Genomic DNA, 26372 nt, shown 5'->3' with positions numbered 1-26372 from the left:
TAAAACTAAAAGATGCAACAATTAATTCAATTTAAGAGAAATTAATTCATCGCTAATTTTATATTAACAATACACTTAGCGATCTTTACATGTATTATGACATCGTTGAAACTAATTCATATATCCGCGATACAAATATTTCATTCATTTCATCCTCATCAAGAATTATTCTCAGTTAAACATTAATTCCTTCGCTAAAAATATTCAATATTCTCCGATGAGATACAGACGATGTTCTTCGAAACTAATTAACGAGAGAACATACATAAATTAAGAAGGAAAGTTATTTTATCTCAATATCCACATATTGAAGCATCATGCAAAGCTTAATATTATACACAAGACTTTATAATTTCGCAAATCAAATCAAGTGGTGACTGAGAGTCACCCCTCGAGTACAAAGTATTAACAGAACAACCCCTCAAATTTCAAACGAGCGAACCAACGTTGAAAATCCGGAGCGAAAAACCAGAAACAACGTTCCCAGCCGCGAGAAAGGTTTCTCTAGCGAGCACGGCTCTCGAAACCGCTCGCGGCGGTCTAGTTTTGCCCGCCGCGTTTTTCATCCCCGCCGATTCCTATCCGAGGCCCGTTTATCACCCTCTCGCGCGTCTTTTCGCCCCTCGTTACAGGCATCCGTCTCTGTCGCGGCCGCGACAGCCTCGTTTCCCCGCAATTTCCATCGGCTTCCGGGGGCCGACTTCATCCGCCGCGCGGGGCATTATTCTTCCCCTCGCGGAATAGCCTTTTTTCGGGCTCGCGAGCCTCGCCCGTTACCAGATAAATTTCCCTTTGACGGCCAGGCCCGCGGAAATGGCCTCTGAAAAGCGGAGGATCCGCGGAAACGTTCGCGGTCCAGTTACGTTTCAAAAATCAGACACTTTTAGAACATTCAAGGGTCGCTCCGCTGCAACGGAAATTCATCTTTACGCTCGCTCGCTCGTTCGCTGCTGCCTCCCGGATTTTTCGCGGACGCGTCACGGTGCCAGAATTCTTTGCAGGAATTGTTCTTACGCAAATGTTCCGCGATTTTTGTGCGCCGTTCTCTTGAATGTTTCAAGGAATGCTCCGGCGAAGAATTTAATGAACGTCGGCCGTTCGTTTCGATGGAGAGACTTCGGTTGAATTCGAATGGTAGTTTTTAAATCTTCGCACTCGAGAGGTGAACCGCAGTTATTTAGTTCGATGCAGCAAAATCGTGGGATTCGATATGCAACCCTTTGCACTCCAGAAGTTTTTCACCGGAAATATTCAATATTTTCTAATGAGATGCAGATGACATTTTCTCAGATTGAATTAAGAAATGCATTGAGGAAGAACTTCTCTCAATATTACGTGCATCGATGCATTATATAAAGTTTAATATTAAATATCGTTTACAGTTTTCTTGTGTAAGTCATTTGACTTAGAGACGCCTCTGGAGTGCAAAGGGTTAAGCTCTGCACAACGCGTCGATATATGAAACATTGAAATGAGCTTCGTTTCTCGACTCTGTATTTCTCATTAATTGATTTCAAAAAATGTCTCTGATTGCGTTGAATGTTTCTAGTGAAAAACCTTCGAGCGCAAAGGGTTAATCTTTGACAGTGAGGGAGTTTAAGGAATGCAAATGTCGTTTGAACGTTTGTCAAGAGTTTCAGGAATTTCTTTTTCGACGTCTCCACCGTGACAATAAGAGCAGATTTAATGCTATTCCGTAATTCCTAGGTTTCAATGTCTCGCAGTTGTAGCTTCGAGAGAATAAAAATCTTTATCGCGAATGCCACGAGGTATGCGCTTTCGATCAAGACCGGGGCATAAACCAGAATTTCCCGGAAACGCGAACCGTGTTCGCCCGATCGCACGGACGGCGAATATAGGAGGGAACTCACCGAGAACCGCGAGAGTGATGTCTCCTTCGAGGATGGTGGTGTCGTTCCTGGCCCGACAGGAATACCTGCCGGCATCCGAGGCCCTCACCTTCTGCGTGTAAATCGTCTGGTTCGCGCTCTCCGGGTACAGGATGAAGTGGCTCTCGCCGCCTGGCCAAGGATAAGCTCTGTTGTCCTTGTACCTGGAACAATAGCGAGTTACCTGTTAGAAGCAGAGCCTCGACGTTGATCCTCAAAAAATTCAATTCCAAGAGAACATTCGACGTTCCGTCTGCAACTCAACGCTAAAACTACCGAGCAATCGGAGTGACTTCCTAAGTTTCAACCAAAATTAGAATATATTCCTCGAGATTCGATGGGTTTATTGTATCTGTAAATACACAAATTTATTCTGCATTCCTTCGCAGAAGCTTTGTCAGAATTTACGCACTTGCAAACTAAACGTTCTAAAATGAGCCTATTCGACTAGTTTTAGTGTTAATATTAATTTTAAGTGTAAATGAAAGTGTCTACACTTTTCGATAATTGTACATTGTCTTAAGTGGTCATTTAAAATCTGTTTCGAAAGAAATTAGCTATGATAGGAAACATGTCTATTCTTTTTACTAATATAATCAAAAATTGTCGTTTAAATCAATCTAAAGATACTGGAATGGATTGACTCGTTCGGTAGTTTTAGCGTTAATTGCGCTGCAATCGATATTTATACTCTCACCCTACCAGGGATGCATAAAATATCAGGAGAATAAAGTTCATAATAATCCGATCTCGGCAGATTATAATAGAAATTTGCGCGAACTCCCAGGATCCGCGATACATCCATCGACGCATCCACTCGTTCCCCTCTTATCTTCAACCAACAGAAGCTCGAACCGTGGAAACAGAAGCTGCATTATACTTCAGCGGCTCCGGGTTCGCCTATACAAACGCAAATTTCCGCACACATCCGGATAACAGAGTCACACACTCCGCATCCCCGGAACTCGATTCGCGTTGCATATAATCCTAACGCCGATGGTTGCCAGGATTCGCGGGAAGCCCCGAGTGGAATAGCAACCAGTCCGCCGTTCGCCCCATTTTTCCCGGCAGCCTGTTGTTGCGCCTAGGCTCGGCGAACATCTCCGCCGGCGAGCCAAGTGTTTTCGAGCCGTTAATTCCGCGCGGTTCACGCTCGATTGGTTTTCGAGGGCGTCGCGAGACGGGCTCGTCGAAGCCTGAGCAACGTGGCCGCGGCTCGTCGCCTCCGCAAACTTAACACCTTACATACTGGACGACTATTAATAGATCGATCGGCGGTTATCTTACACTAAAATACGGCTTACCGATTTTCTTTGAATAATAGACCCAAAGACACGGGATTAACAACGCCGGAGCGCCGAGTTGTAATTACCGTTGCTGTCGAAAGATTTATTGAGACATCCTACGGCAACGAAGTTCGACGTTAACTGATTATTAGCCATCGATTAATCGATTATCCCAGGATTGATGGGCGTTTTAATAGACTTCGATAAACTGTTCGATAACGGCCGGCACGTGACGCGTTAACATCGCGATTGACAGTAGAATTATTGAGCGATCGAGTCGACTTTTCGAAATTTCTCTATGGAAACCCTGAGAGTATTTATAATTTCGATTGACTAATGATTCGGAATCTTCATTTTGCTATTTCTATTACGAAGGCGTTTTTGCGAAAGGTTTTCAAAGAAATCCGTGTATTTAGACTTCGAATCTCAAGAAACTATTCTAATTTTTATAAAAAGGAAGTCACTCTGTTTGCTCGGTGGTTTTGGCGCTAAATCAATTGCTTTAGCAATTTCTCAGAGAAGCGTCAATCTCAATGATCGCGAGGGGATTCAGAAATCCGGTGGTTCTTGCGCTAAACAAATGATACGATTCAGAATCTTTATTTTGCTATTTCTATTACGAAGGCGTTTTTGCGAAAGATTTTCAATGAAATCCGTGTATTTAGACTTCGAATCTCAAGAAACTGTTCTAATTTTTATAAAAAGGAAGTCACTCTGCTCGGTAGTTTTGGCGCTATATCGATTGCTTCAGCAATTTCTCAGAGAAGCGTCAATTTCAATGATCGCGAGGGGATTCAGAAATCCGGTGGTTCTTGCGCTAAACAAATGACACGTTTCCGTCCACCTAAGAACGCTCCTCTAACTTCGCCTCGTTGTTCCTCCCCCGGAAGCGTTCTCCGCTCGACGACGATCAAGAAGCGGACTCTTCGGCCGCGGAGGACCCTCCTCCTCGAGCCTCTCCCTTGTTCCCGGCGAGGACAAAGGCGGCCGTTCGCCACCCGGCTCGTTCACCTGTCTTCCGAGAAGCCTTTATTTGCGTTCGACGACGTTAACCTGCGCTCGCGAGCTTCCTCCCGCGCGGATACGCACGCGTGCGTATATATATTACGCGGAACGGATTATAGGAGGAACGGGAGGCTCTCTAGGAATCCTCTTTCGCCTGACGGAAGGGAACGAGCGTCTCGTCTCAAAGCTATGATGATTCTACGTGTATTTACTGATACGGGATTGCGTGTAGGTGGTACCTTGTTAAGAGGATCTTTTCGTCTTTGATTCCTTTGCGGATAAAGACACTTTTTCCTCTTAGCGAACGACGGAGGAGCCATTCATGTCCTTTGCCAGTAACTGGAATATTCAAGGTACTTTAGAGTCTTTAGCGTATTTTCTATTGTCCTCTTATACTTTTCTGTAATACTTTCCGCTACTTTTAAGCTGATCACTGAAAAACATTCGAGAAACCAGTAAAAACTTCTATGATAGCAAGTAAATCCAATCGTTAAATCTAGAAATTAAAGATCCCATATGAAACAAGATTCTTGACTACAAACATCCCTAAAATCTGCAATGAAGAACCATTATACAAATTCATCGCCATCATCAACCTAACCTCTATGATAGCAAGCAGTAAATCCAATCATTAAATCTAGAAATTGAAGATCCCATATGAAACAAGATTCTTGACTACAAACATCCCTAAAATCTGCAATGAAGAACCATTATACAAATTCATCGCCATCAACCTAACTTCTATGATAGCAAGCAGTAAATCCAATCATTAAATCTAGAAATTAAAGATCCTCCCATATGAAACAAGATTCTTGACTACAAACAGCCCTAAAATCTGCAATGAAGAACTATTATACAAATTCATCGCCATCAACCTAACTTCTATGATAGCAAGCAGTAAATCCAATCATTAAATCTAGAAATTAAAGATCCCATATGAAACAAGATTCTCGACTACAAACATCCCTAAAATCTGCAATGAACAACTATTATACAAATTCATCGCCATCATCGTTATCATACAATTATCTGGTTAACGCTAAAAGAATACCATCGACCGTTATCGTTTCACGGGAACAAAAAGCGACAGCGAACCCTCGGAACATCGAAACAGCTAGACCCAGAGAGCACCGGTGTTTCGTTCACTCTTGTCCGGATTGGTCTATCGGAATGAGCTTTGGGCCACTGTCAGAGGCGGGTTGCCGCGCTGCGAGATCCACTGTTCTGGGGTCGCGACAGACGAACCGGTTACCCGCCGGGGAAATTGCGGGGCGAGAAACGGCGGATAGGACACGTCGATTACGCAGCCGGCTCGGATCGATTTCGCGTCCGACAGGCTTCCACTTTTTCTGTTCGCGGAACCGATTACCGGGGGAAAAGCGGCGCAACGCGCGGTATCGCCACGTGCGACATTTCCACGAGCCCGGCCGGCTGTCGTGTTCCGCAATAGCGCCGTTGCGTCCTGTCGCCGTGTCCGCCGGCTTCTAGGAAAGTTCATCGGCACCGCTGCCAACGCGAATCGATTCGCTCTGTCCTTCTTCGATCGACCGCGGCCTCTCTTCTTGCATAACCGACGGTTATTGTCATTTTTCCGGTGACCACCTCGCTGCCCCGCGACTCGCGTGCAAGTCCAAGGACAGATCCGGGGGGATGGAACTGGAAATTGCGGGATGCGGGAGATTGCCTGCGATTCGCGAGACATCAAGAATTGGAACATCAAGTTACAATTAAAATAATACGAGAATGTAAAAGCGATATCTCCATTTGAACAGATACTGGTAAAATTTAGTAACAGAATTATAATCGTGATCGCGATTATAATCCAAAGTCAAATTCTTACTTTTACTTCTAACTTCAACCCTTCACGGACGAATGTCATTTCGGCGGGATGAAATTTCCATCCTCGAAGGACTAAGTCGCGAACGAATGATTTCATTACTCAAACAGCAAGCGATCTGCGCGTAGTTCCTTTCTCTATTGTTCTTTTCGATTGATACGTAATTTCGCTTCATCCACCGAAGATTTTGTATAAGGTGGAGTGGGTAAGTGCACCCCAGTTTTTAGTAAGTTTGACTTTCAACCCATATATCTTTAATTTGTTTCATAATACTTTAAGATTTATTGAAATCAACGAATACTTGAGTTAATACGCTTTAAATAACATTGACAGAAACGCCGATTTCACTTGTATATTTTAATTGTTTAAGAAAATTGTAAGAAATCCAACAACTGTGCACTTTCCCCGAAAATGAGGCATGTGCACAACATTTTCTGTGAAACCCGGTCGAAAAGTGCCAAGCGCGATGGCGGTTCTTTCGTTTCAATTCAGAAACAGAATTACGCTTCTCTGTTGTTACGCAAAGAAATTCTGAAGCATGCGAACGTTTCGTTTTCTGATTTTCAAGCTGGCAATGACGGAAATGAAAATAAATAATTGCGAGGGAAATAAATGAACTGGCACTTTTAGGTAGGTTAACAAGCAATAGAAACACGAGGTTCGTTTGACTTTCATCGAAGTTTCTCAACCAGTTAACCGTGAAATTTCCTTGGAAAAACCTCTCGTTCTGCGCGCAATAAAATAAAAAAATGGTGTGTGTACTCATCGAACGCAGGGCGAATGCGCGTAGAGTACATTTTAAGGAAAGATCAAAGCGAAATAAAGAAGAATTACATGTTTACGTGAAAAAATAAAGAATTCATGAAAGAATTAGTCTCTAGAATCATGTCAAGCTTTACCATGATGCGTATACTCGTCAAACACAGTTAACCGGTTAAATAATTATCAAGCTCACCACGTATACTGTAAACGTTACAAATTCTCGGAACCACGATATGGGAAACAGTCAACGGAAGCACGCGAATAAATGATAAACAAATGTATCCAGCTCGTGATCTCGGAAAACAGGTTTCTGAAATTTTCAAGCGATCCTGCCGTTCATCCACGGATTTTGTTCTTCTCGCTCGGGATTTTAATAATGAAACGATCGGTGCGGTCAGAGGGCCAGGGTTAATTATTCAATTCTCGTGTCTCGTCGAAAATACGAATCGAGCGTTTGTTTGAAGAAGAAGCCGCTCCTCCTTGCGCCCATCGATTCCGATTGCTCCACGGTGATTTCGTCGTTTAACTTGCTCTGTTTGCTGAGAAATCAGCCGTCGACGGGCACAGGCGCACGCTGCTCTCCCAATATTTTCCCTCGAAACACAGAGGACTCTCGGCGATCGCCCTTTTCATTAAATCTTCTTGCCGTATTCCGTACGCCTCGAGGAAAAGCGGAGCCAGCTTCGAGAGCGGCTAGCTCCGGAGCCGGGGACGATCGACATCGATCCTTCTTCCGCCTGATCCGTGTACCGTAAACATGGCCGCCAGCCGATACCTCGGCGGGCTTGTAACTCCTCGTTTCTGGGACCGAGGATCGATAGAACGCTCGCTTCTATCCACATCGTTCAGAGCGAAATATAAAGAATGAATATATCCGCATTATGAAATTGTAGTTCCGTTTAAGTACAGGTTAAGGTACTGATGTTTGAATAATTCGAATGCGTTCGAGAAAGAGAGTATCGAGCTTTGCGTTTTGTTGTCTGGAAGATTGTGAAGGTCTCGAGATTTTTGAAATTAGCGTTTTGAGAGGAAATTAATGAAATGTGGATCTCGAGATTCCTGAGATTAGTATTTCGAAAGTATTAGTGTTTTGAAAATAGGTATTGTATTGTACAGTGTTTTTTCCAGCTTTGATCAATCTGTTTCCCCGCGCGCCCGGTTCGGAGGTGGAATTAACTCGCGCGAAGGACAGAACGGGACATTTGAAATTCAACCAGTTTCCGGTGGATGGATATTTTTGATATATAATACAGGCTACTGCTCGTGCATCGCGGCTCTGTCCAACGGAGCCGTAACCAACGTCCATTAAATTGATTTAAAATTGTGGTGCCTGTAACGGATAAAACCGTGCCCGTATCGCGTTCTAGGTTTACATCGTTGCGTGCTAAAATATAAATTTTCGGACAGGTAGAAATGAATGGATATTTTCGTTCCGGACTCGCGAATGGAAACATCGATCGCTCACGATGCCTGTTACCTTGCGCCAATATGTAATCTTTCAGCGTCGACTGTTTTCTTTCAATGAGGCGGTAATGTTGTTTGAATTCCCCGCGTTCCCAGCCCTTCTTCGGCTGATACGCGGAACACCGTCATTCGTACGCTGTATGCATTCGAAATTAATAATGTATTTTATTGTGTTGAACCTCGATACTTCCAATTCTACCTTTGAAACAGATTTTGCAAAAAAGACAAAGTAATATTCAATCAACAACACAAAAATCCAATGAATTGCGTTTTCACAGTCGAAAGCGAAATCTACGTCGCGATATTGTTGTTTATTTGTTTGGACATTTTCCGACGGCCAGTGAACACATGTAAATACGGGCAAATGAAAAATACGTTGGCGATCCCATATACACGGTGGTGACGATTTTTCAAAAAAATTCGCGCGATTCTTTCGCCGTTCCAGCAACTACAGGCCTCATACGTTACCCCCGCGGTACCCACATTTAATTACATTCCGGGACTAAATGCAATTACAAGGACTCTAATTTCCGACGAGTGAAAAAGTTAATAGTATTCGCGATAATTCGTGTTTCAGTGAATTCCATTCACGGAATTCCTTCATGCTAGTAACATACAATTCTCGTCCGAATTCATTAATTTTCGACATGTTTAATGAGACAGATTTTACATCCCCAACTTCGCGAAGCTTTACATTCAGCTTCTGCGTGGACGCGGAGTTTCCCAGTAACCGAGGCTTCCGCGATATCAAATTTTTGACGAAATTCTGAGAAGCCGAAACTCTCCAAAATTCGACGAATTCGAAACGAGATCCAAGAGGAAACGAAATTATTTTGAACTCTATTCCACTTCTCTATTGACTGTTTAAATAATTACATTCGTTTACAGTATTCCCCTTCAAAAAGATTAAAATCTTTATTACCTAGTCTTTCTAAAATTAACTATTAAAAACATGAAATTACAGTTTCTCAGTCACACTATTCAATCTTACATTAACACTAGAACCAATAGATGAGTCAAAACAACCCATTCTCCAATTATTAAACAGATAACAGCTTCTCTGAAAAAGTATCGGAAAGATTGATTCACCAATACACAAATTAAATTGCAAATTGAAGTCTCAGTCGTTGCACTATTGGAGTTTCCGCGGAACAATTCGAGAAAAGAAAATTGAACTGCTCGGCAGTTCCAGTGCTTCGTTGTATTACTCAATTACCTCTGACACTGAATATTTCTGTTCGCGATCAATGTTTCCATTGTAATTATTGTCGAGTAATTTAGGACCGTCGATAACCACCGTGGCAGTCGACGTGTTAACGAAAACTTCCGGAATAACGCGGCGACGCGGAGATAACCGGTAAAATATACGGCGGCAGCCTCGCGAGACAGTTAGAGAAAACCGTTGCCGCGCGATCGGGAGGGGGGGGATTTGTTTAATGGTTTACGTTTGTTCCGGCTGATTACCGTAGTCCTCCCGCTCGCAGCGTCTGGCTTCCCGGCCAACTTTCCTTAATCGACTGCGACTGGGAATTAATTACGATCCATTCCACGCGCCGGCGGGTCCCGCGCCCGGGGAAAATGAATCGACGCGAATTAATGGAGCGCGACCGTGCGACGATTTTTCCCGTCGGATGAAATCCGTCGCGCGTCGCGCCGCTCGCGCGACGAAAATGGGAAAATTGCCCGTTCCCGGCGATAATGACAATAATGGAGCTTGGATAAATTGAAAACTGAAACGCTGAATTCACCTGTGAGCCGCTTCGTTTAATTCGCCCGTTCGGAAGCTTCCGCGACGGAGGGAGGAACATTTCCGTTAATTTGAATTTCTTCAAGTTCGCGCACGAAAAAGTACATTTCGAGCTATAGGAAATGAAATTTAAACCAAGTGAGAATTAAACGTCCGGCTTTATAATTAAAGTGCAGGATGTTGAACACACGGAAAGTTTGCCCGATCGTATTTCCTTGCGAATAAACTTTGAATTCGGTTTAAAATGTATATGCGATTTACTTTTCACCGGGAAAAATTAGAAGATACACATTGCGGAGGGAGGTTCGCCTCGGAACAGCCATTTGTTTTAGTTTACGACTTCGGGCTGCTGAAATAGTCGTTTCCCCTTTGGTCCGCGAACAACTCGACGAGCGAAAAATAAGGTGGCGACCGGAACAGGAAGAGGAAGGTGTTATCTTACCGCTGTTTCAACCCTTCGACGAAGATTCTTTGAAATGTACCAAACCTTCGAGAGATAAAGATAAATTATATATCAACCGCTTAATTAATAGAGAAAAGAGAAACGTGCTGATCTCTTGCTGTTCAAGTAACTAAATGATTCGTCTGTGAGTTAGTCTTCCAAATATGAACATTTCATCTCGTCGAAGTGTCGACATTCGTCCGCAAAGGGTTTATATCACGCAAGACGAACGGAAATAGGGAAAAGAGTAGCGGAAAAGGATTTGTTGCCGTCTTCCGGTGTCTTTTTCGTATCGGAGAGAAATCGATATTCGCTCAGTCGCGGTTGCTTTTCTTCAATTCTTAACGCTCCTTTTCCCGCGGAGTTCTTTTTTTATCCTCTCGAAACAACAGCGGAGAAATCGATCTTCCCGGTCTTGTTGCGGAACGTGAAAACAGCGGGTCTTTAAATTTGCGTTTGTACTCGAGAAGTGAAACTAAGGTAAAAGTCGCCGGCAAAGAGAATAATATTGTTCGATCTTAACCTGTTAACTGTGGAATTCAATTTCAAAAATCTCTTACTGAGCGTATTGAAATCGAACGATGAAGTGTATACTTGTCGAATAAAGGACGTATGTACCTATAATATATTGCAACGAAAAACGAAAATAAAACGAAGAATAATTTATCTGAAAACATAAAGAGTTCATCGTTGAAGGAATGAGTATTTTGAGTTTTTCAGATGTATACTCGTCGAACGCAGTTGACTGGTTGAACTAAATTTTCAAAATATTCTATATGTATATAAATACATCTCTCAATTCCACTCTCACTGCCTTCGACTTCTTCGCGTCCAAAATCCCCTATGTTCAAGCGAAATCCTCCCAATTCCTCAACAAGTAACACGTAACACGTTGACTGTAACGAGAAACTTCAAAGTTTCGTGACTTCCACTTGCGCATAAAAGACGAAAAAACAGTTACTCCTTTTAACCCTTCGCGGACGAAAGTCGGCATCTTGGTGAGATCAAACTTCCATGGAATACCCAGTTGTAAACAAATGATTCAACTATTCGAACAGCAAGAAATCAGTACACAGTTTCCTTATTCCCTATGATTTAAGTATGCAGTGTTTAATTTAGCAGAATCTGCAAAAGGTTTTGTATACTTTCAACAATACCTTACCTTCAACTGTTATCCAGTTCCGCGTCACTGAACATCATTACAGACATCAATTACCCGACGTCTAACGTCAAGTAATTTGAAAGCCCCAGTGATTCACGACACACCAGTGGACGCGTTAAAAAAACAAAGCCCTCCCACACCCAAGATCGGTCGCTGAAAATGAGAAACGCCCGGAGTCTAAGCGTTAACCGTCGGGTCAACCTGGCCGGAGCGTTAAGTCGGCAAACGAAGCGTCGCCGGCACTCCACAAAAGGCGCTAACCCCACGGCAAACACGGCCGAGCAGTAAAAAGCGGGGAGAGGGATGAAGCCGTCGCGGCGGCGGCGTAAAAACGCGGGGGCGAGACGCGATGCGCCGGGGGGAGGTCGGAAATTCGGCGCGCGAGCGTCGATGACGCCATCGGCGCCGGTGATTCGAGGAATCGTCGCGATTCCACGCGAGAGGCGACTCGAAGGTCGGTCGTGCGTGTTGCAATTGCATCTCGTGTCGCGGTCGATTCTCGGAAGCCGCGGCGTAACGTCCTAGAAACCTTTTTTTCTCCCCCTGCCTCTGTCCCCGCATCGATTCCGTCGCGACGTCGGAAAACCGTGTCGCGGGCGGCGCCTCTGGTCTCGTCCCGCGGCCGGCTGCGCGTCCCTAATAACGATAACAATTACCGTTATCGCGATCGCCGCGAAATTCTGGCGCGGCGCCGGCCAGAAGAAAGAATTCCGAGGGAGGCGGCGGGACGGGCCTTAATGGCGGCCATTTAGACGCCGACCGCCGCCGGGGAGCGTTCATCGCCGGGCCCTGGAACGGGAGAAAAGGCGAACGCCGGTCCCCGCGGATTTCCCGGCGACGAACACCGTGGAAATCCGCACTACCGTGCGAACCGGGTTGCGTTCTGGGAACATAGGCGTAACCTGGCCGCGGTTATCAAGCATTGTAATGGCTCGGATACGAATGTGCTTTAAATAGTACCCTAATGCGGCGTTGTTTCATTTTATTCGTGCGATTTCGGTTTATCTGGAGCGTTTTAACCCTTTGAACGCAGGCTTCGGTATTGTACCAGTTATAGTATTAGATATTTTAATGAATCTTAACCACTTGCGCTGGAAATGAGTTTAGAGATTCGACAAAGTCTCGCGCGATGGATTTCGTTTTTACCTATTTTACGCAGATGTGCGAATTTCGTTTGTTAATCGTTTCGTATAGTGATACATTTCGAAAAGATTATCAGTGTGTAAAAGACATCGTTGACCATTTTGAAACAGAAACGTCTCGACGTGCGTGGCCCGTCTTTCCAGCGTGAGAGGTTAAAGAAACCATCCTAAAATTATTAGATTCGCCACACATCAAAATTTTGTACTACCAAGGAAAATAAAAGATCGAAGAAATAGCATTTCTCATTTTCCCTATGGATACTATAAAAATTAGTAGTTGCTGGTAGATTACAAAACCTGGAGTGCTAAGGGTTAACCCTTTGCCGAGGAAGATTCTTTGAAATACAGAAAATCTTCAGCAGACGAAGCTAAATGATATATCAATTGCTTAAATAATAGGACAAACAGAAACTACGTGCTGATCTCTCGCTGTTTCAGCGATTAAATCATTGGTTTGCGATTCAGTCTTCGAAGAGGTTCCGGAGGTTCCGTTGGGCTTCGTTCTCGAGGCTTTTAGACTGTTTTAAGTATTGTTTGACGGGATGTTTCTGGATCATTGCGACAGAGTGATTGGGTACTGTTTTTTTTGTGAAGGTTTTGGAGTCGTCCATCTTGGTCTTTGATGAACTGTGGGGATGAATAGATTTTCGCTTGAAATTCAAGGTTCGTTAGATGCGTGTATTAATTCGAGGCGCGATTCGGAACTATTGCCTGCTAATGCATCCAACACTTTCGGTTTCGACGGTGATATGTGTTTTAATCTAAGCCCCGGGGGCGTTTTCACTCGGAACTGGGTCGCGTAATAAACGTTACCATTATGTACTGTTATATATACGGGAACTTCCTTCGTTAGCTTCATAATCGATTAATCCTCATTGAAATACTGGAAGCCGTAACAGTCAAAACGGTGGAATTCGGTGTTCCAGTGTGAACATGGTTATATATTCGCTTCGAAACACGACGTCGGTGTTATTAAAACGGAACAAATATTCTCGCGAGCATTAAAGTAGTCGTTCATCCCGCGGATTCTAACGAGGATAATTAAATTTCCCAAGCGATTCCAAGTGTGTCTACCTCGTGGCAATATTCCGATGAACACGGCGCTTTGAGTGAAACTTCTCAAGTATCTTCGGAACACAAAGGGCCGGCAAGAAAAAAACATCTCCTCGATCGTGGACTTTCCTATCGAGTAAAGCAACGAAGAGCCCGTTGCCCGTGTAAAACAGCCCGAGAGATTTTCTCGCGGCTCGATCGCTTATCGGCTTTAATTAACGCCGAGCACCTGGAACAGCTGCTCTCGCCGGCCCGAGCAAATAAAACGAGCGCGATCATTGGGCAACCCTCCCTTCCGCCATCTTGTAAACATCCTGCCAAGTTTTCATTGCCTTTAATTAGTCACTTGTAATCGCGTCACCGAGTTTCCATCGAGAAATCGCGGACCTGCCGGAGCCGCATCGCGATCGAACGTCGTTTATACGACCGTTGTCCGTCGAAAAACCGTCGAAAATTTCCGGCGGAACCGAATATCCGTCGCAGTCGGAGGGATCCCGACGTCCGACGGATGATCGACGCGCGTTTCGGTTGTTTACCCCTCGAAAAAGCACCAGAACGAATCCGCAGCGCGCGGTTATCGCGATCCGGGGGCTTTTTATCGATTCATCCCTCGAACGAAGCCGGGCGGGACGTAATCTGATCGTGTACTAAGTGTAACGATTGAAATACGATAAATGCGTCGCTTTGAATATATTTATATTCGTAATGCCGCCGGTATTCGGGTTAATACTGAATTATTCCTAACGGATCACCTTTGATTCGATTGAAAACTTCGAGCCGCGGCGTTAATAAGAATCCATTACGATCGGCTCGGTTTTCATTCGAAATTAATGGCAACCGATGATTTGAAAAGGGAATTTGTAATAGAATGAACTACGTAGATTACATTTGAATCGTCGTCACCGATGTACGATCAGACCACATTTCGATCGACCGGTCTTTCGAACCACGATCGCTTCGTGGAGGCCGCGACCGAAAGTTCAGATCCGCCCGAATTTTCCCGCGCAATTTCCAGCGACCCGGAACCCGAGGTTTTCCGGCCGGAGTTTCGCGCTGGCTGCGAACGGCCCGGAGAGTGTAAAATCGTGAATGAAATCAGCCGCATTGTGCGAACACGCCGGCGATGGCAAACTTTTCGTTCGGATGCTTTTCTCGTTTGCGATTCCTGTATTTGTTTAGTCGCTAAATAGTTTCGACGAATGAGAAGCCCGCGAGGATCAGTTTCCTGCCTCTGCACAGCCGAATTGAATATCCGCCTTCGAATGAAATTTTGTTAATGACGGCAACACGCGCAGTTTGTTCGCTGATTGTTTCATCGATGTTCGTTTATTTCGATTTAAGTGGGATAAGTGCATAATTTATTAATACATTTATTCTGATTAATACGTTCGTTCAAAAATATCATTTTTTCACGTTTAACATTGTACCATCGCTATTAATATATTTTAGATCTTTTCATATTAGGACTTTATTTCACTGGTTCCTTTGTATTTATTTATTTATTTATTTTATTTATTTACTTCACTCCACAACGAAACGTATTTGAATGCGGTGAAAAGTATTTTATAGCAAACATATTAGAAATTCGCAATGTTCATTCGTTTTTGTCCACCTTATGATTTTTTTGTTTTCGTCGTTGAAAATTTAATGTTATAATAGCCTTATAATATTTTTATCGCTCTGTTTTCGAAACATTTCACTTTTTGTTAGAGATGACATTCAATTTTTATATTTTGTATACTCGAAAATATTTATATTAGTGGTGGCTCCACCAATGAAGTGATAATTCTCCAATAAAAAAAACATTCTTCTCTGCGACTGCGATCATCGCAAATAAAAATATCCCACGGAATAAATACATAACGCCAGGTATAAATGATTTACCAAAAATAACTTCGACGTTCCGGAAAAGTGGCTCACTCGTTTGATATTCCTCGCTCGAATAAATAACAGCCCCATACAATTTTAAAGCGGTCAGATCGAAGCTCGATAAACAGTATTTTATTCAGCAAAATCTAAACTGCGAAGCGTGACGCGCCCAGTCACGATCCCCGCCTTTGTATTCGAGCCAGAGGCGAGCGGAGAAACGCGACGAATTTACCTTTTTCTATTGGCGCGAAAGATTTCTCGGCGAATCACGTTCTTCTCGCCGATGAGGCGAAAATTCTAAAGATTCTGCGGGTACTATAAATATATTTCACCGCCTGTCGTTTTGGAATACGAAACTTAATTCGGGTTAACTCATACGATAACCTTTACAAGAATCTTCAGCGTTCCATATACAGTGGAACCTCGAAAACTCTACTTAACACCTAACAATCGAAATAAACAGAGACTTAGAAAGAAATTTTTCAAACTTTATGTGCAAAGTTTGATCGTATATACTCCAACTTACTACCTAACAATAAAAATTCTTGACTTCCAGTTCAAATCGATACTCTAAACAATGTTGATCGCGAAAAAGCGACTTAATCGCCTTACAGTACCCATCATTCATCTTTCCAAAACACAATCAATATTAAGAATCATTATTAACTAATATCACAGTTCATAGTCTACACTATTATCCGATCATTCGATAAATACATTTTCCCGATGTCGATCGTCTTATTCGAATCATTTGCGAATGTTCCAAAAAACCCAGTTGTCGAGGACGAATGTGGCAGCGAACGCGTTGGTTTTCATGGAAATCGTTCAGAGAATTAAAAATCCAACGCGATGCGAATTCCTGGGATCTTGATTGAATTCGAAAACAATACCCGAGCCGAGTCCGAGCTGTATTTTCGTGTGTAGCCCTAGAAAATCCATGTCGGCCGGACACAGGGCCGCGCTCGCATTCCGCTCGATATCAGACGCACCGGTGGTCGGCGATTTTAATAACCGTCGCTTCGACGTCGATTCCAGATTCGCTCGATTCCGGCCGAATGAAATTACCATTCCCCACCCCCGTCGATCCCGGGACTTCCGTCCCCCTCCCCCCTTCGCGAGAGATCGATAGCGAATGGGAGATTATTCAACGACACTCTGAAAAACCGTTACCATGGAAAAAGGGGGGGCAGCGGAGCGAGGGGAACCGGCGCGGACCAATACTCATTCAAGTCCGCCGCGTTGTAACCAGCGACGATGGTTGACTAGCCGCTCGATCGTTCTTCTCCCTTTTTTATCTCGTGATTTTGAGAGCTCTCGTGTAATTTCAAAAGCGTATTGTGCTCGGGAGAACGAGCAAGGAAAATCGAAACTTCCGATGGAGAGAGATTCGAAGATCATTCGTCTCAGAATTGTGAAACGAATCTTTGTGCTTTGGTAATGGGTTATCACAGACGCACGAGAAAAATGGAACTAGGTATTTCAGAGTAAAATACTGTTGCGTAAATAAAACGAAGCGTAGTGATCGACACTAAAACTACCGGACGACTCAAAATGAGCGACTTCATTTTGCAATTATTAAAGACAACGGATGTTTCTTTGAGTAATTATTACTAGGTTTACGGGCATTTATTGTAGAGTTTACACTATTGTTCCTGGGGAAGTTGATATTCGTTCATTTAAATTTTGGAAATTGTAGATGTAGAAATAGACAATCAGCGAAAACCGATTAAAACATTTACCAAATAATGTTTATAAAATTCAATCTGCGTCACATTGACGTGTTCCGTAAACCTAGTGTTAAAGAAATCGATTTAGCAACACGCAAACTGAGTTATAAATTAACACATCGCGTACCGGCTACTTTTCAGAAAACTGAATTGTTCGGATGGAAATTTTCAGTGAGATCAACTTATATTGCTATACATACAAAAATTCAGATATCATATTGTTACGTAATGTATTTTAAATAGATAATTTGAATAAAATTTCATATTTTTCTAAGAACTACAGTAATCAGCAAAATTGCATAGGTGTCTTTATATAAAAACGAGATTTCTCGTTGCCAGTACGCGATGTGTTAATTAAAGTCTCGATAGATGCACTCTTGAGGTTTCTATAGAAGTTCTAGAAATTCAATTTAACTGCTCGATAGGTTAACCCTTAGCATTCCAGGTTGTTTTGTAATCAGCAACTGCAACTAATTTTTATAGTATTCCCAGCGAAAATAAAAATGCTATAACATCTCTTCGATCTTTTATTTTCCTTGTTAGCACAAAATTTGGATGCGTGGAAAATCGAATAATTTAGTGTAGTTTCTTTAAGATTCATTAAAATATTCAATATTATAACTGATGCAATATTGGAGCTTACAGAGTTCAAAGGGTTAATAATTAGTAACCCTTAGCACTCCAAATGGTTTCGTAATCTATCAGCATCTGCAACCAATTTTTATGGTATCTCTAGTGAAAATGAAAAATGCTATAACATACCGTCGATCTTTGAATAAAAATCTAATTCATAATAGAAAATCTAATAATTTAGTGTAGTTTCTTTAAGATTCATTAAAATATTCAATATTATAACTGATGCAATATTGGAGCTTACAGAGTTCAAAGGGTTAAACCTTTAACGTTTCTACCACTATTAGCGAATAAAACTAGTACTAGTAAATAAAATGAAGCACCAGCAATTAGGACCCATCGGACTGTGAATAGAATACTCTAGAATCCTTCAATCTCTATTCCACAACGACGCTGTAGCGTCAATGTCGAACGCGCCAGGCGATTAAACGAAAAATAATAGGCTCGCGTCCCGATCCGCTGTTAGACGTCCCGCGGTTGACGGACACGTGGATAATCGCGCCGCGGAACGCCGGACGGGCTCGATTTCCAGGTAAACGAACCTGTTGGAAGTCTCCGGGTGGCTTGTCAAGTAAATACGCGGCCGATATTAAATCTCCCGGTTGAATATCGGCTGGCATGCGCCTATGATATTACGGCTGGAAGGAGTGGGACGAGGATTTTCGCTAGGATATCGAAAATTGCACGGTACGGGGCCGCGGAAACGCTCCTGTCGGCTCGATCGCAGGCGTCATTATAGCCACGATTTATGCTCTGATTATGGAAATCATCGGTAGGCGCACGACGCTCGCCGTACAGTCGTCGCCAAGATACGGCGAGCTCGTAAAATCGGCCGTTCACACTTTCGTCGCGGTGTCATTGGAATTCGGGCAATGCAGCTTCTTGTATGAACGTGAAGTATCATTTTCTTAACTCGAATTACTGTAATTCACTCAATTAAACGACGACTATTTAGAAATACTTCTATATTATAAATAATGCTACCTAATGTGATGTTCAGCCAGATGTGCGATAATCGTAACGCAATTCAATCGAATGATTTAGTATTATATTTCTTCCATTTTGTGTATTTTGCCCTATGAAATCGTACGGCGTCCAATGTGTTAATGGCACGTCGAATCTGAATTCTGTTGGACGTATCAGATGCAAGACGGTTGAGAGAGCGATCGTAGAAAATATTGACTTCTCAGTTGGTGCTTCGTTAGGAACGTTGCTTTGATCACGTGAGTAATACGAAGAGTGCCGATATGAACGTGTTAACCCCTTGTACTACAACGAGTGAGACTCGTGGTGAAGATTTTCAACGTGATTCAACAAATGTATGTATTACTCAGTTCATTCGAATTCGTAAATATTATTCCTCTGTAATGTGCTTAGAATTTTTCTCTTTTTCCAATAAATTATTAATGACAAAGTAGCCGTGTCGATCAGAGTTGAGAGAGAGATCATAGGTCAAGGGGTTAAGAGAATGTTAGTATGTTGAAGAGATGTATCGTGTGATAGGACGAATGGAAAAAAATTAGTTAATGACAGTATTCTAATCATGAGAAGTTTAGATACCAATATGGCTGCACTTATTAGTCTATCTATACATTTGAAGTGTTATTAACCCCTAGGCGTACTATTTACTTTCGTTATTAAGCTCGTGTAATATTTACGACAATTTGTAAGAAATATAACAAAATTTTCCATTCTACTTCAGGTGGAAATTCCATTTGAAGATAATACACTGATAATAGCAAAATAGTTGTTTGCTTTGATCCGTGAGTAATGAACAACATTGACTGTTGTTAACACTAGGTTTACGCAACGCGTCAGATTGACGCATATTGGATTTTAGAAATATTATTTTGTAAATGTTTACGCCGATTCTGATTGATGCGATCACACTGACATACCCCAATTACCTACCATCAAATCTCCAGTTTCCACAATCTAAATAAGCATCAATTCTTTTAGCAATAATAGACTAAAGTGTACAATGCCCGTAAGTCTAGTGTTAAATTAGTCTAGAAATCTTCATCACGAGTCTCACTCGTCATTGCACAAGGGGTTAAAAAGAGTAACACATGTACTGGTAGTAAGTCCTTTACGTCTTCAATCCCAAATTATCTTAAGGAGGGCGTGCTTAACCCACTTGCATGGAGCCCTCACCACCATAAATGTCTCAATTGCGTCGGAATAAAAATGGTTCGAAACGTATAAAAAAATATGAACCTATAATAGCCACACGGCAATTATTGCTCTCATAAAATTCATCTTTCCCTTTTTTCGTGATATACAAATTACACAACGGTGGCGCGCGTATATTCGCTTACGATGCAAATGGGTTGAGCAAAGAACGGTAACGATTCTACAAAAATGTGAAGGTGATTGGGTCAAAGAGGCCGAAGGACGCCGCGGGGTTAACAGTTTAATTTACGATTTCGCTGTGTCGTGGCGGCGACTGTACACCGTACCCGTCCCCGCCCCGCTGTCCTTCCCCGCGGTCCGCGGACGTGTAATTTCGGCCCGCAATTCCGTCTGTTTATCGCAACGAGAAGGAATCGATGGGAGGAGACCGTCTCATTATGATTTCGCAAGAATCTCGGTACCGTACACGTTTATTGCTCCGACATCGTGGCGTGCAGCGTAAAAATGGTAAATAGTCGTGGCTCCGAGCGACGAATCAACATCGCGGAGTCAGCGAAACTAAAAAAAGGGTACGGAACTCTCGCGGTGTCCTTTCTATTACTGAATATTTCAGTATCCATTTGATCTTCATATTTAAATATTGAACGAATTCGATGCATAAATATTGAACAGTCGATACTGAAATATCGAATAATCTCGATGGTTGAACATCGAATCGTTACACATGATGTTTACCAGCATTAAGTTGCTTTCAGCATTTCCTAAACACTGGGTTTCCCCTTTAACCCCTTGACCTATGATTTCTTTCTCAACCCTGATCGATATGGCTACTTTGTCATTAATGATTTATTGGAAAAAGAGAAAAATTCTAAGCATATGTTATGCCTATATTTCCTTTTAAGTATAATAGTTGATTACAGGGGAATAATATTTACGAATTCGAATTAACTAAGTAACATATATATTTGTTGAATCATGTTGAAAATCTTCACCACGAGTCTCACTCGTTGTAGGACAAGGGGTTAACACGTTGGATGCCATGGGGTCACCGGTGACCTCAACCAAATCGAAGTATAATTTATTCAATTAAACGATGATTATTTGGAAACCTTTCTGTATTATTAGTGATACTATGTAGTGATATTCAACAAGATAAACCTAGAATAATAGTAACGCACTTCAATTACATAATTTGATATTACATTTTCATTTTGTATATTTTTCTCGGCAGAACCATGCGGCACTCGACTTTTTGGAATTTATAGAAATTTCAAGAGTGCTTCTATTGAAACTTTAATTGAATTAGAATTTAGTTTGAGTATTGCTGAATCAATTTCTTTAATCTTTTCCCAGAGAAACATTCGTTGTTTCTTTAATAATTGCAAAATGAAGAAATTGGGAACGGGTAATTTTGACTCGTCCAGTGGTTTCAGTGTTAATTCACATTCTTCATCATCCCCGACGCAGTTCCCGAATTCCACAACACCGCAGGAATATAAAGCCTCGACCACTCCGCTCCAGCATTTCCAACAATATTTCAAACGCAGGAATAAATCAAGAATCGCGGCGGGATTAAAATAACCCGCCCCCAAGTATCCGCTCCCGGAAAGTGCAGTTTCCTTGCAAAAGTAGGAATCGGAAATTCGCGTACTATTTTCTCTGCTCGGAAACCGACTGATATTGCGACGGACAGTGGTTGAACGCAGAAACAAAGTCATAACTGTTACATATTCGGCATATAATTTTATTTCGGTTCTCCATAGCAGTTTCGAACAATTATGTTCGAAATCTGCTCTATTCCTGCTCAACACTAAACTAGAGCAGTCAAGCTAACCTTCAATTAAGAACACAGCTATTGGGATTTCAATCAACTTATGCCTCAGTTCGCGTCAATCATCTGTCATCTTTTCAACACTTTACACTCCAGAAGCTTCTCACTGGAAATACTTAATGTCTCCTAATGAGACGCAGACGACACTTTCTGAAGACTTCTCCAGAAATCGCACCAGAGATTTCAAATTTGTGTATTTCTACAGGTACACGACTAGGAGACCCTTCGAATCTTATGAAACTTCTTCTAATTTTTATAAGGAATCAGAAATAAGTCGCTCTAATTGCTCGATAACGACCGGTAACGAGAAATCTCGTTTTTATATAAAGACACTTAGCTATGCAACTTCGCTAATTGCCACAGTATTGAAGAAAATATAAAATTTCATTCAAATTGATTATCTATTTAAAATATATTACACAATATAATGTTATAAGTCGACCTCAGTGAAAATTGCCATCACAATTCAGTTTTCCGAAAAGTAACTGGTACACAATGTGTTGTCACTTAAGCGACCGCCTAAAAGGAACTATAACTACAACCTCCTCCATTATCTTCAATCGAACTAATTCAATTAATTCGGTTAGAAACTGTGTTTCATAAAAATAAGAACCGTGTTTGATAAATTACAAATAATCTCACATCAAGACTCACTAAATAACGAAAGAAAAGGTAAACAGAAACAAAAGGCAATACGTTGCCAAGCGAAAAGTGGGAGATCCCATTCGGTTGGCCGAGTGTTAACATAAAACTTCACGTTTCCACTCTATCCAATCAATTGTCGACCGAGCGGCGGCCCGGAGTGCGAAGCGTTGATACCTGAGAAAGAAGAATTTTCGGGAAACTTTTCAATCTTTCACAACGGATCGCGACGAAACGGCAAATGGCGGCGAAAACGTGGCTTCCGACTGTCGGCGGATGTAGAAGGGAGGCCGTTCGCGTTGCCGGCGAGGGATACGCTCGTAAATTTCCACGGTATCCGGGTTCCGGGGCAAGGCCTGTCAATAATTCGAGAATTTCTCCGGGCGAATCGGAACCGACCCACCCCCGCCGCTCTCGACGGTCTCTTCCTCTTTTTGCGCTTGGCCGGCTCTGGGTCCGTTGGCCCAGCGCCGCACGAAAGTATTGCGCCCCCTGGGGGTAAACCGTGTTACCGCCGCTCGTCCGTCTCGAAATAATATTTACGTTCGAGGAACCGCCGCGCATTTTCACGGGCCGCCGATCGATCCGACGGGAATTCTTCTACCGTCCGATGAAACGACGGTGATCCAATCTTGCCGAATGACGACGCGCGAAAGCGTTTGCATTCACGATCGTTCGCCGCGTCTCGACGAACGGCGAATTGCGTTTTCCTCGGATGCGGTGTTGGTTAAACGCTGCGGCAACTTTTAGCATTCCGTTGAACGTTGCTTATTCCTTTTCGCTGAAGGATGGGGTTCGAAGTGATTATTGGTGATTCGATGCCGCGGTCCTTACGGTGCATTGTTGGACATATATTTGCGTTTGTTGGTTTTTACAGTGGAATGACGAAAGATGTGATTTAACACTAGGTTTACGGAACGCGTCAAATTGACGCATATTGGATTTTAGGAATGTTATTTTGTAAATGTTTACGCCGATTCTGATTGATGCCATCACACTGACATGTACCCTAATTACCTACCATCGAATCTCCAGTTTCCACAATCTGAATAAACGAGCGTCGATTCTTTTAGGAATAATAGAATGAAGACGATAAATGCCCGTAAACCTAGTGTTAACGCATTCACTGCCAAGTCTATATTATGTGAAGCTATTCCCATTGCCATTTATATTTTGAGTGGTACTGTTTACCAAAGTTCTGTTATTTCTTGGTAAAAGCACATATATTATTATACATAATCATTTACATGCATAAAATCAAAGACGAGTATACTCGTCGTTGGCAATGGGAAGGCATCAGGACTCGACATCCTTTTTTTTCAAAAATTTGCTTATTCAAAAGCCTTAAAATGCTGAGTGGCGTCCTATGGGGAGTCCAGAAAGTATTTTTCCTTGATAATTTTGTAAGTAATTTTTTGTAATTTTTCATATTTTATTTTCTCTTTTTTCATCGTCAAGTATTGTGGATGATTTGTCTATTCTAAAAACATTACCGTTATTTTGATATTTTTACTCAGCATTTTAAGGGTTAAATAAGGCAATAAGTAAACACTTAACATTCTGTAGAATTGATCGACTATATTAAGTTGTATAATAAATATTGTCAAGGAGGTTGAGATTTGTTTCTCTCTTTAAGTGATTATAATTTTATCCAATCGAATCTATGGGTGACTGTCATTGCTAATTCTGTTTCTAATAGTATTACTAAAGACTTGTACTTGACAGCGATTTTCTTGTTGCAGTCGTTTTCAAGTAATTTGGAAGTTTCGGGTGAAAGTCACCATCGTAACAGATGTGTTAACGGTGGAATTATCAAATGAGTGAAAGTGACGTCTCTAATTTCTTTTTTATTTACCTGAGACATGAAAGTTGCTCTTAGATACGAAGTTAATTTCGTGATATGTAGAATATAAGTCGATCGAGATGTTAAATATTTTTCAAACGAAAGATGAATTGAATATTGTGATCGGATGTTCATTCATTGATTAATACGTCAACGTGATAATTTATTAACCTGTATTCCTCATTAAGAAATTCTACATACATTTAACCGTTTGCTTACGATCACTCCTCCGCTGGGCTCCGCCGGAAGTTTTCGTTCCAGCGGCAAAAGAAATTATATATTCATTGTAGGAGTAAATTCACCGTAAGGGTTGAATATTCATAAGCGCAAAATGGCGTTATCCTTCAATTGGCGTGAACTGAATAATATTCGTATTCATTAAATTCAATGCGAAGTCTTGAAGGGTTTAACGCCGCCGGTTCTTTTGATTCGATAATTCTCGCGATTTCGAGGGGGCAGCGCGCCTTTAGACAGCGGGCCGTACGTTTTAATTAAGTTTACATCTCGAATGGATTGAAAAGATATTTCCACCGCGTTACCGGTACTGCACGAACAAACAGAACTCCAAGAATCCGTATAAAAATCTCTTACATCGAATTCTACCAAAAACTCAGACACATTTTACAACATTTCAATCTAAACATATTTCCGTAACTGCACTGCGATGTATACTCTACACACTATAAACACACAAGTTGCCAGAATTCGTTACAAACGATTCTACTCACAAATTTCATCTTGGCACAGCCCTCGAAGCAATTAAACCGTTTCACTGTAAACCTTCGGAGATCCCCCGAAGAGGAAGCCGACTACGGAGAGAATCGTTTCGCTCATCGCCGGCATTAGCCGAGGCGACACGACACCCCGTGTTGACTGACGGACACGAATCTCTTTCTCTTTACGGTCCCGCTGGTTTTACTGCCTCGTTGCGTCGTTACCGCGAAGTGTAATTCACAAGGAAGCGTCGAGTGAACGCGTAGGAGCGAAGGAGCATGGTAGCCCGGTGTCTCGCCGGGCTCTCCGAGTCGGCCTGTGTAATATCTCGTATAAATATAATAAGGCGGGGGCGGCAGGTGCGATCGATGGATCCGCTCCAACGGCTCGAGACCGTTCCCCGAATCGTAGGCATTAGAACGGAGTTCCGGGAACGCCATCGTTTCACGGTTAAAGCCCCCTGCACACGATGAAACATGCAGCGACGCATCCATCGGTTCGCCATTCATCTCGGCGATATTATCGAGACGCGAGTTTCCGAGATGCGCGTCATTTCTTGACGCATCGTTGACCGGCTATTCCGTGCGGAAGCTACCTCGTGTCACCGGTTGTTATTTCGTAATTAACACTGGGTTTACGGGCATTTATTGTGTAGTTCGTTCTATTGTCTATTGAAAACGATCTTCGTTCACTTTAATCTTGTGGATTCGGGATTTAACTGCGGAATTTAGTTTGAAAAATCTCTCATTAATAAGCGCAGTAAAGTCGAGCAGTGAAGTATACACTCGCCAAACGCATTGTAAACATATCTGTAATGTATTCTGACGATAAACTGAAGCAGAACGAAGAATTGCATGTGTCTGAAAAAATAACTAATTCATCGCTGGAAAGATTAATATCATTTCAAATTTTAATAGGCAATTTTATTGTAAACGCTGTTAACTGGTTAACACTAGGTTTACGGGCATTTATTGTACACTTCGTTCTATTATTCCTAAAAGAATCGATGCTCGTTTATTTAGATTGTGGAAACTGGAGATTTGATAGTAGGTATTTGGGGTACATGTCAGTGTGATCGCATCATTCAAAATCGGCGTAAACATCTACAAAATAATATTTCTAAAATCCAATATGCGTCAATTTGACGCGTTCCGTAAACCTAGTGTTAAATATGAAAGTGAAACAATCCAA

The 26372-nt window shown here is 42.3% G+C and overlaps 1 protein-coding gene across 1 annotated transcript in view; it reads right to left on the bottom strand.

The window, feature by feature from the left end:
* Positions 1–26372, bottom strand: part of LOC116435128 (interleukin-1 receptor accessory protein-like 1-B) — a 227531-nt gene that overhangs the window by 82030 nt on the left and 119129 nt on the right. Inside the window, exon 2 of the mRNA XM_031994364.2 lies at positions 1872–2053. Coding sequence (XP_031850224.1) covers positions 1872–2053 — 182 coding nt within the window. The remainder of the gene's footprint in view (positions 1–1871; positions 2054–26372) is intronic.

This window comes from Nomia melanderi, chromosome 4 (assembly GCF_051020985.1).
Source record: "Nomia melanderi isolate GNS246 chromosome 4, iyNomMela1, whole genome shotgun sequence".
Lineage (NCBI taxonomy): Eukaryota > Metazoa > Arthropoda > Insecta > Hymenoptera > Halictidae > Nomia > Nomia melanderi.
This window is presented reverse-complemented; position numbering and strand designations above follow the sequence as displayed.